Source organism: Neomonachus schauinslandi, chromosome 3, assembly GCF_002201575.2.
Source record: "Neomonachus schauinslandi chromosome 3, ASM220157v2, whole genome shotgun sequence".
NCBI lineage: Eukaryota > Metazoa > Chordata > Mammalia > Carnivora > Phocidae > Neomonachus > Neomonachus schauinslandi.
In genome coordinates this window covers 190,755,159-190,768,875 of record NC_058405.1, presented here as the reverse complement: position 1 = coordinate 190,768,875, position 13,717 = coordinate 190,755,159, and the positions used below count along the sequence as shown (strand labels likewise).

The 13,717-nt window shown below is 59.5% G+C and overlaps 1 protein-coding gene across 5 annotated transcripts in view; it reads left to right on the top strand.

The window, feature by feature from the left end:
• HDAC4 (histone deacetylase 4) overlaps positions 1-13,717 on the top strand; it is a 261,521-nt gene that overhangs the window by 234,930 nt on the left and 12,874 nt on the right. For all 5 annotated transcript variants that reach the window (XM_044913778.1, XM_044913777.1, XM_044913776.1 and 2 more), the window contains exons 22-23: positions 8,712-8,830; positions 10,381-10,514. In XM_044913778.1, coding sequence (XP_044769713.1) covers positions 8,712-8,830; positions 10,381-10,514 — 253 coding nt within the window. The remainder of the gene's footprint in view (positions 1-8,711; positions 8,831-10,380; positions 10,515-13,717) is intronic.

Sequence of the window (13,717 nt, the reverse complement as noted above, 5' to 3'; positions counted from 1 at the left end):
GGGGTCTGGTGTTTCTCCTCGTGCGTTCTTCAAGCCAGAGGAGGGGTCTCCAACGCCGCCTTCTCACCTCCTGTCTGCAGCGGGCCGTCCTGGGCTTCACCTGAGAAGCAGGAACCCCCTGGGTTTCAATGGTAAGAAGGGGGCTGAGGCCCAGGTGAGGATCAGTGCCGCGCTCAGAAAACCTGAGGTTCACGAAGAGCGGCTGCTCAGCTCTGAGAGATTGGGCCGTCTCCTGATTTTTCCTTCCAGCAAATGCTTTGCGCGACAGAAACCAGCCTTCCTCCGTGATCGCTGCAGCCTGAGGCCACCGCCCCGCCCTCCACCCGCTTTGCGCTGCTCTCTTCCACTCGGACCGAGCTGCGGGGTGATTTTCTGTCTGCGCCGTGGTGATTGCGACTTTGATCTGGCCACATTGAAGTAATTCCCACAACCAAACATGGACGCCCCACAGTGCAGGCTTCCTGCCTCTTACTTTAAATGGTGGCCTCCGCCGTCTCCCGAAAATGCCATCTCTGGGTCCCAGGGCCCCCAGAGGAAAAGGGTGATGTCCGGTGGCAGAGCTTGACGGGCTCTTGGCCTTTGTTAGAAAACCCTGTCAGTGCGCTAGGAATTGGAGCTCCGTGAGGTTTCCAGTGAATTTTCTTCCTGCCTCGTTCTCGAACTCTGCTCTTACCCTGCTTGACCTAAACACAAAGCACATGTGTGCAGGCGTGTGCTTGTGATGCACGTGGCTCTGTGGATGTATGTGCGTGTCTGCGGATGCGTGTGCACGTGGCCGTGTGCGTGTGTCTGTGGTTACACGTGCGTGTGTCCCTGGTGGGTGTGACTCCGTCAGAGGACCCGTCTGTAAGTGTTCTGCTGCCTGCTCCGTGAGGAGCCTGCATGGGCCGTGGGACCCCTCCCAGCATCTCTTTGCTCATCTCCAAACTCAGAATTGCTGGGTCTGACCACACGTGTGGCTCTGTGGATGGACGTTCCCCTCCCAGCTGCTCAGTGGTTCATAGAAGTGACAGCGCAGTTTTGATGAAGTCGGGCTGTAGGGCAGCTTCTCAAGCAGTGAGGCCAGTCTTTACAAGTCGGAGCCATCACCTCCCTAGGACATTCCTCTGCCTGGATTTTCCCCTGAATCACTTCTTGCTCTGATCTCATTGGTTTAATGTTGATGTTTCTTCTTACTCCTGATCAGATAGAATATAATTGTGACAGTTGCCTGCCTAATTTAAGGGGGAGGGATTCCCCCAAACAGATACAACGTCTGAAAGTTTTCTAGTGTACATAGTCGACTACCAGCTTCTCGAAATCTGAACCATGCCGCCCCGGCAGTGGGGTCCTCACTGCTGTCCGTAGGGCGCCTGCAGACAGCACCCCTTTATCTCCCCCCACCCGAGAACCGGCCCTCCCGGGAGGCTGCGAAAAGAATAAAAGCTCTGGACAGCCGCCGTGAGAGGTGGAAACCCTGAAACCCCGCGGGGATGAGGCACCCCGGGGCACCACGTGGCCAGCTCTGGCATGGTGGACAGTGGCGCTCTGCTGGGATGGGTGTACGGGGGGGGGCGGGGGGGGGGTCTCTGCTTGCACATCGCCCGCTTGCGGCCGACTTCACAGGACCACGTCCCCTGGGTGCTCTGGTCCCGGCACGGGGATGCCCAGCACCGGGAGGTCGTCCTCCAGCCTCGGGGACCGCCCCCGGCCCCCCACCCCAGGCCAGCCTTTAAGATGAACCCTTCACTCTGAGTTGCTGTTGACATTCTGTTTTCATCTTCTGCCAAGAGTGTATAGGATGATACCTTATCAAATGAACTTTGTAAAGCTTAAATAGCTCCTTTGAAAAGGAAAATTGTTTCAGGGTTGGGTTTTTTTTTTATTGATTTTAATGTAAAATAGCACTTTGAAGTTTACAATTTATGGTTCCCCGGGCATCGATCGATGGGGGAAGAAGGGTCAGGATCTGCTTTCCCCTTTCTTCTATGCTTCTCCCCCTTGTCGGGGGGCCCCAGGGACAGTGTATGCCTCAGAGGCAGCACCTTGTTACTCAGACCCGTTGCCTGCCACGTTGCCTTTCAGGAGATCAAGCCTGAGATGAAGAAGAGATAAGAAAGGTGCCCCTAATGAAATCCAGAAGGAGCCGCACTTTCTCCCCGGGCTCAGATTGAGGAGAAACGGCGACCCTAATTCAAACCAGCGCGCCGCCAGACGGGCTTTGAAGTCTGCTGAGCAGAGGCGAGGGCTCTGGGTGGACGGACACCACGATGCGCTCTCAGCCCTCGCCTGCCTGCCGTCTGGGGGCGAGTGGGTCGCCTGTGTAGGCAGGAAATGAAACTGGGATCACGTGTGCTTCTAGATCATAACTTCCATTTAAGTGTGACTTTATAAAGTTTATCAAAGATGTCAGAGAAACTGGATATTTTGAAGTGGTAACTTTAATCTTTTAACGAATTGAGATTTGCCTTTAAATTGAGCAACTGGGCAGATTCATTTCTTGTCCCCCCCAACCTTTCAAATGTGACATAAAGATTGAAGCTCTAGATTGAAGCTCTTTGAACTTCCGTTACTTCTATAAGGTGTTTTGTTTGGGGGCGGGGGGTTGGTTTTTTTTTTTTTTTAACAAAAATTTGTATTTGTTTATTGTGGTGAAGTGCACAGAAGGCTTCTGTCTTAGCCACGTGGCGTGTGCGGTTCGGCGGCGCCCACTGCGCTCACACTGCCCAGTCCAGCCACAGAGGCTCTGCCTCCGTCCAGGATTCACTGTCGTGAAGACATTGGGTGCAAAGCCCTGGACCTTATTTACCGAAGGCAGTTCTGTCTCTCGAAGGGCATCCACGTCTTTTCCTACGTGGACATCTTACCTGGGACGTTCCGTGGTGATTTAGAGGCGGAGTGCGTGCTCATGTTCAGCAGCCTTCCTGGAGGGTGGCACGGAGCCGGGACAGTGGGCCCCCCCGCGGCCATAGTACACACGGGCGAGTGCAGTGATGCGGTGCTGGGGAACCTGCCCGCAGAGGGGCAGGAGCTTCCTGAGTCCTGGAGGAACAAGCCTGGGACGGGGTGTCAGGCAGCCCCATGGGAGGAGACCTGCAGTGCGAGCCCGCAGGTGCGTAGGGCCATCTCTGGGGACGAGGACCGTGGCTTTGTCCCTCAAGGAGCATGTCGGGGGCTTTGCCCAGGTGACCAACATGGCAGGTCTGGATGTTCCACAGCTGTCTGGTGGGAGCCTTGAGGGGGACTCGGGTGGGGAGGGGCCATCTCCTAAATACTTGCTGCTTGGAGTTGAGTTCCCCAGGGGAAGCCAGGGCCCTGCCAAGAGCGGGGTAGGAACCCAGGAGAGAACATGGGGACGCTGAGGCAGAGACCCAGGTTGGCTTCATAGCAAGAAGGGAGCAGCTCGGAGAGGCCTGGGCTGCGGTGCCTGGGCCAGCAGAGACCTGCTCGTCAGGCCGGGCGTGGGTCTGTGGGGCGTCCTCAGCAGGCAGTGCCGCCTCTGCTGTTTATTCCTGGTGGTGGGGAGGGGCAGGGGAGCGCTAGGAGATGGATGGCTGGTGGCCAAGAGTGCCAGGCCCTAGACAGGCCTGAGGATGGTGATGGGACAGAGCTCGGAGCACGTGGGGGCAGGGCAGCCATGCTGAGCCCAGGGGGGACCACGGTGGCCGTGGGGAAGGGGCACCGTGTTGGTGGGGCACTGGACGGGAGGGGTGGAGAAGCCAGCAGAGCCAGGTGCCCCACCTTTTGCAAGTGACAGCCAGACAGGAGCAGCAGGGAGGGGCAGGGGTCAGAGCAAGGCACGCTTACCCCACCTCTGAGGAGGCAGCAGGGAGAGAGGAGGGGTGTACCCCCCTCACCAGGGCAGGGTCTGGGTGAGCAGAGCACAGAGAGCCCGGAAGTGCGGGGTCGGGGGCCATGGGGGTGCAGAGCTAGGGCAGAGAGGAGACGGGACGGCTGAGGGCCTGGCCTCAGTGTCTGGCTTTGCCCTGGCAGCCTGTATGCTCTTGCCGGCCACAGTGCCCACAGGGTGGACGGAGCAGGACGGGGCGGCAGGCATCGCTATCGGGGGTGCGGCCAGGGCAGAGTGTGTGGTTCCCACGTGTATCTGTCGTCTGACTCCGACTCTCAGCGGCGTTGGAATGCTTGGTGGGCCCGGTGAGCCCGGTGAAGATGCTCTCTCAACCCCTGGAGCCCCCAGAGCCCAGCGGGAGCTGCACAGGTACTCCGGGGCCAGGCCCACCGGGCAGGCGCGGCCAACCCAGGTCGCAGAGCAAGCGCCCCAGCCCCCTCCCGGCCCGCAAAGCCAGGGTGTGCCCAGCGCGCGACAGAAGGGATTTCTAATGATCAAAGTGCTGTGGTGGTTAAAATCGTGTCATCAGCTACTGAGGGCACCAGGCTCCTGTGAAACGGGGTCTGTCCATTCAGAAACAGCAGCTTCTGTCCATCGGGCAGCTCCACCTCCTGAGAACTCTCTAGCTGCAGACGCCTGACACACGAGAAGGACGAAGCCGCGGGCTCTGCCGGGTGAGCTCTCAGGCACCTGGTGCAAGGAGATGTTTGTGGGCTGGTGCTGTGAACCATGTTCGGGTCCCTCGGAGGCCCTGGGCTGCCCCCCACATTCCCAGGTGCTCTCTGGCATGGATGGGCACAGTCCCCGGGGACAGCGCCATGGGCCCGAGGCCTCCGATGTCCATGGGTTTGGTGCGTTTTGTGTGGGGCCCTGGTTGGGAGACAAATCGAAAGGTCATTTCCTTCCAGAAGTTGGAACCAGCTGTTAAACAGGTTACTGCATTCAGATGCCCCTGTGGGTTTTGGAGACGGGCTTGTACACGCCGTGTAATCTGACGTTCTATGGTGTTAGCTGTACGTGCCCCACAAACGCGCCTGGCACCGTCCCCGCCACGGAGCAGCCCCAGACTGATAGCGAGCATGCTTCACGTTCGCAAAGTGTGCTCAGGCCACCCCATCTGTTGTGACAGCTCGCACCTCTCCTGGACACACAGCCCTCCTCCGTGGTGATGGGACAGAGCTCGGAGCCAGTGCGTGGCCAGTGAGCTGCAGGGGGCAGGGGAGGGCCGTGTCCCTGAGCAGCGCACCGGCAGCCAGCCCTGATGAGGCCTCGGGAAGGGAGTGGGCAGCGTCCCGGGGCTGCTCCCAGGCCCAGGCTCCGTCCCTCCGACTGCTGCGCCCCTGAGCCCCAGCCCCCACAGGCAGGGCGCACTGAGGGGCTCAGGGGCCACGGTGGTGGTTCCTGAGAGCCGTGTGCTCTCTGCTTTCCTACGGTAAGGGACGCGCCCGGTGCGGACACCAGCCCATCTCTTCTCTGGGAGACGTGCCCGTCCCCCTGGCTCTGAGGGGACAGTGGATGGTCTGCAGCCTTGGGAAGCCCCCAGCCCACCCCCTCTGCCCTCAGGCTGCCCTGCAGGAGGTCAAAGATGACCCCCAGAAACACTCACCTTACAGAGATGGTTTGAGAGAGAGTCTGCTGTAAATATTGACATCTGTCTCCGAGACTTTTTTGTTTGTTAAAATTTCATTCTAGAAATAAAATGTGAGGCCAGAGTCCCGTTTTCATGTGACATCGATGAAGCATGGGGGTCCTGGGTGGGATGATGATGTGGGGGTTCTGGGAAGCTGATGGGATCCTCAGGAGAGCCGCGTTCAGCCCCCCTCTTGTAGGTGAAGAAGCAGAGTCTGTTGACGGGAGGTGACATTTCTCAGGGCTCCCGAGAACCGGCCCGGAGACCACTCGGCGCCCAGCTGGCTCTCAGCAGACTTCCTTAGCTTCAGCTGGTGATTGCAACTGCAACCTGCAGGGCCCCAAACCAGGGGGCTAGAACGGGGGTGTGCGCGTGCGTCTGCAGCTCATGCTTGCGCATGTCTGACAGGCCCATGCCCCGCTCACACGCACACGCAGACACGGGGTTTTGCGTTTTGTTTTGATTGGCTTCGCGCGATGCCACACAGCAAGTGCAGACAGCAAGTGTAGACGCCAGGGACTCACTTGGTACTAACTTCCTCCAATGAAGGTTTTAACGGGGCTATTTTTTTAATTTTGTGAGGGGGATTAGAAACGGAATAGCTCAGCAGTACTTCAGAGCAGAGAACTGGGCCCACCACATGCATTTGCTGCAAAAGGGCTGCTAAAGCGCGTTGTGAATGAGCCAGTGTCTACACAAGGTGTCTGTGTTTTTCACTGAACAAAGGTCTTGGCTACAAGATCCATGCCAAATACATGGCCGAAACCGTTCTTCGGCCCGAAGACAGTTTATGTGACAGGAACTTCATTAAAATAATCAGGAAACCGTCTCTCTGGAAGGGCACAGGCAGTGAAAAGCATTGGTGGGTGTAGACCGGCCCTGCTGGGAAACTGGGTCCTCCCACGGGAAGGCAGACGGCGTCTCTGGCTGTGAGCTGAACACAGGGCTCTCGTCCCAGCTTCCGAGGCACTCCCCCGTCGTCCTGCCCGCGCCGGCCGTCCCGCCATGGCCGCCGTGGCTGGACCATTAACCCACGCTCCGGCGCGGGCCCTGAGCAGACAGTCTGCTTAGAAGACTGGTGCGCACTTCATGTTGACAGTCGAAGAACTTCTGTGCGGCGTCCCAGAGGACGCAAGGAAGCGTGTACAGTGTGAGGCAGGTGCTGTGTGCTCAAGAGTCATCCTGACAGCAGCGAAGTGGGCCTGGGCCACATCCCACCACGTGTTTTCTACGTTTTAGTGGAACGTACCACGCGCACGTGTTCACATACGGATGTGGCCGCTTGGGCACGACAAGAGTGGTGCGAGTCGGGGCAACGGGCCCCGTGTCCCAAAGACGACATTCACTCTGTGGCTGTTGGTGGGAACGTCTGCTGGTCCCTGGTCAGGAGTCACAGGTGGTGTTCCTGTGGCCCCTGACATGGCCCCCTGGGCGCAGACCTGGATCCCCTGAAGCCACTTGACCAGCCTGGGGCAGACGCAGTCCAGAGGCGGCTGCGTGAACTGGGCACAGCCTCAGAAGAGAGAGGAAAGCCGTGCGAGGCTCAGGAGCCACCGCTGGCCTGTGGCCGCCCAGTGTGAGGGTCCAGAGGTGGGGTTCTCGGCTGGCAGAGCGCCCGCGTGTGCGGTTGGGCCTGTCGGTACGGCAGACCTTCTCGTGCCCGACCTGATCAGAGGGACGCCTGGAGGCTGCTCCCGTGGTGCAGACATCCTTCTCGGAAGGGCTTGCTGGCGGGGTCCTCGAGCATCGGGCTGTGCGCGTCCCGTGCCGCCTGCAGAGATGGGCGGCGGGATCTTAACCTTATGTGTAGTTTCCATCACTTCACCCCCCGGAACCAGAGGGACTTTCAAGAGGATCACAGTCCGGAATCGTTCTGAGCAGAAAAGCTGTTCATTTTGCTTCTGTTGGCCGACGCTGGTGCTTTATGGAGTGGACTTTGCAGACATTAGTATAAAATTTTGGTACTACAAGGCATGAGAGACTGTGGAGGCTCTCGTCCCAGCCCTGCTGCGCGGTGGCCCTGGTGTTCCCGCTGACCTGGGTGGGAGGGGACCATGGGCTGGGCCGGGGGCATGCCGCCATCTCCCCGTGCGAGCCTCTGGACACCCACTTGACTGACTTGAGTCAGAGGTGAGCAGCGGGACCTGCATGCCATTGGAAGCTGCAGGAACAGGAAGCAGCCCTTTGATGTCGCAGAAACTTGGTCCAACCTGCGGGAGATGGGGAAAGCCGGACTTCCCATGGCCACGAGCAAGTGAGGAGTCCTGCGGAGGTGCACGGCGCGTGGGTGATGACGAGCCGCCTCCCAGCCCGCTGCAGGCACACGGCCCAGAGGGAGGAGGAAGACTCTGGAAGTCTGTGGTGATGCATTCAAAATGGAATAAAACAAGTTTAACTGACAAAGTTGTTTAGCTTCTCGTCATAATACGCTCGCAGGGCACAGAGCGCACTTTTATAGGATATAATCAGACTGCATGCTCGTGAGTGGTTGTTTCCTGTTAAGTGTTTTTTCTACTTTTCAGGTGGACGGGTTTCCTCGTTTCCCTCGTATCCCTAAACCACTGAACTTCCCAGTGGGTGTTTACACGTGTAACCTGTCTGTTCTCTTAAATTTGATCACCAGCTGTCGCTTTACCGCTCCCAGGTGTCAGATTGGCCCAGCAATCACCCCCCAACGCATGCGTGCGGGTCGTCCAGTCACGTGTGGCTGAAGCTGTGGCCTCGGGTGGGTGGAAGGAGCCCACCAGGGCCTCCTCCGGGCCAGGGCTGCTCAGCGGCTCCCCCGCCTTCTCAGACACACAGCTCTGGGTCCCTGGTACCGGGGGCGGTCGGTGGCTGTGCCGGTCTTGAATCAGGGCCACATAAAGCGAGCGTAGGGGTGAGCAGAGCGCCCCCCACCCCCAGGAGCAAGCCAGGACAGCCAGGGGACAGGGATGGGCGGGGAGACCTTTAGCAGCCTGGGCAGCTGGTGCTGTGGGGGTTATAGATTGCCTCGAACGTGCCAACGAGTCTACTCAAGAACCCCTATGCTGTGGCTTCATGGGCATTTATATTGGGGCTTACCGGTTTGGACATTTAAGATACCAATGAAACGAGCTGTGATCACACTGGGTTGATCTCCCAGCTCCCTCATGGAGCCCTTGCCCTGCTGACCTTGAGGGGAGCCAGGGCAGGCTCTGTCAGTGGCCATCCACCCTCCTCCATGGCTGTGTCCCCAGCTGACCCCGTGTCCCCTTCTCCTGTCCTTTGCAGGACCGTGGTCATGCCCATCGCGAACGAGTTTGCCCCAGATGTGGTTCTCGTGTCATCGGGCTTCGACGCTGTGGAGGGCCACCCCACACCCCTCGGCGGCTACAACCTCTCTGCTAAATGTAAGTCGGGTTTGCAGATGGCCCAGGCACAGTCTGGGTTCTGCTGTGTTTATGATCAGGTGTGCTCTGTATTTCAAGCCTCCCCTTTAGTAACAATGGGAGGAAACTCTCCTCGTCATGTCTTACTAAAAACATGACCGCACCGGCTGCCCCAGAGAGCACAGGGCGCACAGCGGGCCAGTGTGGACCAGGGCGCGCAGGGTAGCTCTCCTGGGGGCCGTGCTCTGGCACAGACCTCAGAGCTTTTTTGACCCGGCCGGAGGCCCAGTGGCCCACGCAGTGACCGGGCAGAGGGCCAGGAGGGAGCAGGGTGCCCAGCACCCCTCCGTGCGGCCAGATTGCTGCCGTCCGAGTTCCGAGCCTTACGGGCTCACCCCAAGATAGCGCGGCTTCAGCCCCAGAGCTCCGCAGTAAAACAGGTGAATTTGGGGCTTCCCAGTGCATCGAAGAGTGACGTTAGCCGTGCACTGTAGCGTGTTAGATGCGCGCTAGACGGCCTGCAAAACCACGTACAGACCTTCATCGAAAGCGACTTTGTTGCTAAAATGTGCTGACCGTCATGTGAGCTGTAGGCGAGTTGTGATCACCATAACGTAATAATAATAATGAACAAGTCTGAAATATCGTGAGAATTACCAAAATGTGACAGAAAGATGCAGAGTGAGCAAATGCTGTGGGAGAATGCTGTCCCCAGACGTGCTCGATTGAGGGCGGCCACGGACCTTCCCTCTGCGGAAGGTGCATTCCCGTGAAGCGCAGGACCAGGTGCGCTCGGGGCCCGCGTCACTGTTCCTGTCAGACAGAGGCGAAGCCGAGGCTTCGGGAGGTTTCGGTCTCGCCAGGCCCACAGCTGCCAGGAGCGCCGCCCAGCCCTGGGCCCAGTGTGCTGGTGACAGCTGGTGACGGGGCTGCTGACCAGGGTGGCGCGGTTTTGTTCAGCTCTAATCAACGTCAGACGCTTCTGGTGAGGATGGTAATCACCATTACCCGCCAGGCGCTCTCTGTGGACGGGAGGGGATGTGGGTGCAGGGGGCACGCTGTGGTTGTCCGTGAAAGCCAGACCCGCCAGACGCGGGGTGTAAGAGTCCAGGAGGGGCCCGCCCGGTGGTGCGTGTGCCCGCGAATGGACACGCACACACATGTGCTCAGCACACCGCTGACCAGAACCCCCGGGCCTCTGGTCCCCATGCTGCGAGGGCACACCGTGGGGACGAGCTCATGCTCCCCCCTCCGCGGTCCCAGCATGCAAGCTGAGGGGCTCCTCCTGGGGTTCCTTCCTTCCCCCAAACGAGATGATTTGCGGCATTATAAAATCAAAGCACCAAAACCATAATTCCTACTCTCAAACAGATCAAAAAGAATCCCAAACTGAAATTCTTCAATGAATTTATTACAATCAGACCTGGCTTCTATTATGTGTTTCGGAGCGCCAGCCCCCTGGGTCTCTGTAATGTGATGTAATGCGTTTCTGGGCGCTTTGATCCGCAGCCAGGCGTCGGCTCCACGGCTCGCCCTCGTCCTCCGCTCGCATCTCCCTTTTCCTCTTGCAGGTTTCGGGTATCTGACGAAGCAGCTGATGGGCTTGGCTGGCGGCCGGATCGTTCTGGCCCTGGAGGGGGGCCACGACCTCACGGCTATCTGCGATGCCTCGGAAGCATGTGTTTCTGCTTTGCTGGGCAACGAGGTAGGAGGACCAAGGGGCCCGGGGCTGCTCCGTGCACGGGCTCGGGGCCCAGACCTGTTACAACTGTGCTCCGGCTCTGGGTTAATGCTCACCCATTGGACAAGGCTCTCTGGTTAGGGCAGAAGGAGGTGAGCAAGAGCACTACCGAGAGCCCTCTTCTCTGTAAACGTGGCTCAGGATCCTGTATTTTAAAGGTGCTCACCTTTGCATGTGGGTCGTGTTGAGAATATTCTCATCTCGCTTCCTTCTCTGTGGACAGTCAGTTCTCGGGGAGGTTCTCAGGTAAGTTCTGGGGACAGTGTCCCTGTGCTGGTCTTGCAGGCTGGGGCGTGGAGCCCCGACTCCCTGTTCTGAACCTGTAGGCAATGCCCAGGCTGGGGGCCCTGTGTTATGTCCCCACTGGGGCCGCAGGACCACGTCAGGGAGATGCTGGCTTGCACAGCTGAGCTCAGAGGGTCCGGACGGGAGAGGGAGTGAAGGGGTCAAGGGAGAGAGTCCCTGGGAGCGTCACATTCCGGAATGACACTGGGCCAGGGCCCCTCCCTCCTGGCTGGCGCTCCAGGTGGGGAGAGCTGCCCAGCTGGGAGTGGACGGGACATCAGGCGGGGAGGTGCCACCCTCGACAGGATGCTCTGCAGCTGGCCGAGCCTCTGAAGTTTGTGACATGGAACTTACCTGTAGCTTCCACTTGGATTTTTGGAAATGTGCTCTTCCTGAAATTCTAAGTCCATCCACAGGCCTTTGGATACAGGGTCCCACACCTACCTCCTGACCCCCTTGGAGGGCGGGTCCCGGCCCCTCACAGCACAGTTTCCTCTTGGTGCTTGCTGTGGCGTGGCCGCCTGGGTCCCGGAAGCAAGTCAGCTGCTGCTGCGGGGAGCACAGGCAGGGCCCGGCCTGAGCAGGGAGGTGCCCGGGGCCCACGTGCGGGACGCCTGGAGGCAGCCCTCGAGCTCTGCTCCGGCGCTGTCCCTGGGACTCACAGCCCCTTCCTCAGGAGACGAAACGGACGTGTGCAGGTCTGCAGCCGGCGAGGACACAGTCCAGCGGGGGTGCCGTTGTCCCTGTGCTGGTCACCCTCCTGCTGGTCACCACCAAGACTCAAGGGAGCCCGCGTGACGAGGCCCTGAAATGAGGCTGGAGGACAGGCCACCCGGGGCACGGGCAGTGCTGGGATACCCGGGCCAGGACCCCTGATGTCCCGTCCAGGGAAAGGCTGGAGAGCAGAGTGGCCTGGAGGGTGGGTGCCGGGGAGGCCAAGGTGGACACTACCCGGTGGGGAGGGCACTGCTCCCACTGCACTGACCCCTGTTGGGAGACACCCAAGGCCAGACGGCCCCGAAGCCCCAGGAAAGGGTGGTATGATGAGTACCAGCCTCTTCCCCCGAGCAGGGCTGCCCCTGCCTGGCCTAGGAAGGCCCCTGTTGAGGCCCGTCTCACGCGCCACAGACGCGTCCTGGGGCCCCGTCCCTGCAGTGTCTCAGCCTGGAAGCTTGAGCGCCTGTTAGGGTTCCTCCAGGAGGCACGTCTCCGAGAGCTGGTTCAGGCTCACCCCGAGGCTGCCCTCCTAGACCCCCAGCGGGGACACGCAGCAGACAGTGGGGCCAGCAAGGCATTTGAGGAGGGCTCTGACGGGAGATACAAAGCGGGGTTCAGGCAGGCCCTCGAAGGCACACATCAAATTTGACTGCGTCCAGTAAGACAGGGTGGAATGATGACGTGTAGACAGGTCTCCAGTGGTGGGATGTAGGGCTCTATCCTCAAGCCATTTGCAGTCAGCATTGCTTCCTTTGACTCGGGTGAGCCACAGAAGGCCCTCTGTGGACACAGCAGGATGAGGTGCGTGGCCTGTGCCCCTCCAGGCTGAGCGTGGACAGAGCTGACAACACGGTGTTCGGAGGCAGAAGTGAGGTCGGGACGCGGGTCCTGGCATCAGCCATACAAGCAAAGGATCCTGGGTGAGCCTGGCCTGATTTGGGGTCAGATCCTCGGGCAGCTCTGTGCGTGTCCTGCGCGTGAGCTGGCCCGGCAAGGGGAGGAAGGCCAGGTGTCCCCGGGGAGTGTGGCACCAGGGAGGAAAGCATGGTGTCTCAGTCTTGGGCCCACACACCCAGAGGAGGGTGGTGACCGAGTGGGCACAGTCTTCGAGTAGCAGTCATGGAGGAAACCCCTCTCGGGCCTCCTGGGGCGGTAGCCCGCGGTGGCTGAGCTCAGGGGCTGGAGGAGGAGAGTCGAGATCCTCCGCACCAGGGGTGAGCAGGACCGGCAGTCAGAGGCACCAGGGCCTGGCTCCCCGTGAGGAATTGCTTTGCACCCACGTGCCCCGTGGGGTCCGGAGCTTGTGCTCCCTGGCCACCGTTGGGGCGGGCCATGGCCGGCCATGGGGGTGTGGGCAGTGGGCTTCAGGCGGCTCTGCTGTCCCCTGACAGCCTTCTGTCCTGCCTGGTGTCCATTTTAAGCTAAGTCCCCAGTAGACCCCGGAGCCCTGTGTCGTGTCTCCTTCCTGGTCAGGTGGATTGCACTGGACTCTTCTAGAATAGAACACCAGTCTGTTTTTGAAGTGTCCACATTTCACCCACTCTTTTTTTACATAAAGCAATCTTCTCCCCCCTTTTTTGTTAGAGTTTAAAGGCAATTGAGTAATATATCCAAACCGTCCTGAGGCTTTTTGATTCTTAGAGCTAGTTATTTTAAAATAACAATAAAGAACTTGGCTTTCAGCTCATGCCTGTTCTTGCTTCCTGGGTGTTTGCTTCTCCAACAAGAAAATGTTCTTTTCCTTAAGCACATCAAAGAGCAGGAAGCATTCGTTTTATCAAGGTCTCTTAAAAATCTTTCTGATGCAAGAAAGCTGGGCCGAGCCCCACTCCTCTGCCCCACAGCCGTTGGGGGCTGGAGTGCGGTGTGTCGGACGGACACTTCGGCACGCACTCCCGGCGGCGTGCTGCCTGGAGCAGGGGGGCGGGGCGGGGCAGGGCCACCCCTGGGCCCCAGCCATGAGCGGCTGTGGACATGCTTAGGGACAGCAGGGAGCTGGCGGAGGACGCCGCTGGCATGAGCTGGGAGCTGAAGCTTCAAAGAGTGACCAGACGGTGGCCCAGGGCCCCTGGAGGCCCCCAGAGGCTGACTGTCATGACTGCGGCTGAGGGCACAGAGCCCCCTGGGGCATGGTCCACAGTGCTGATGCCCCTGGAAGGAGGACG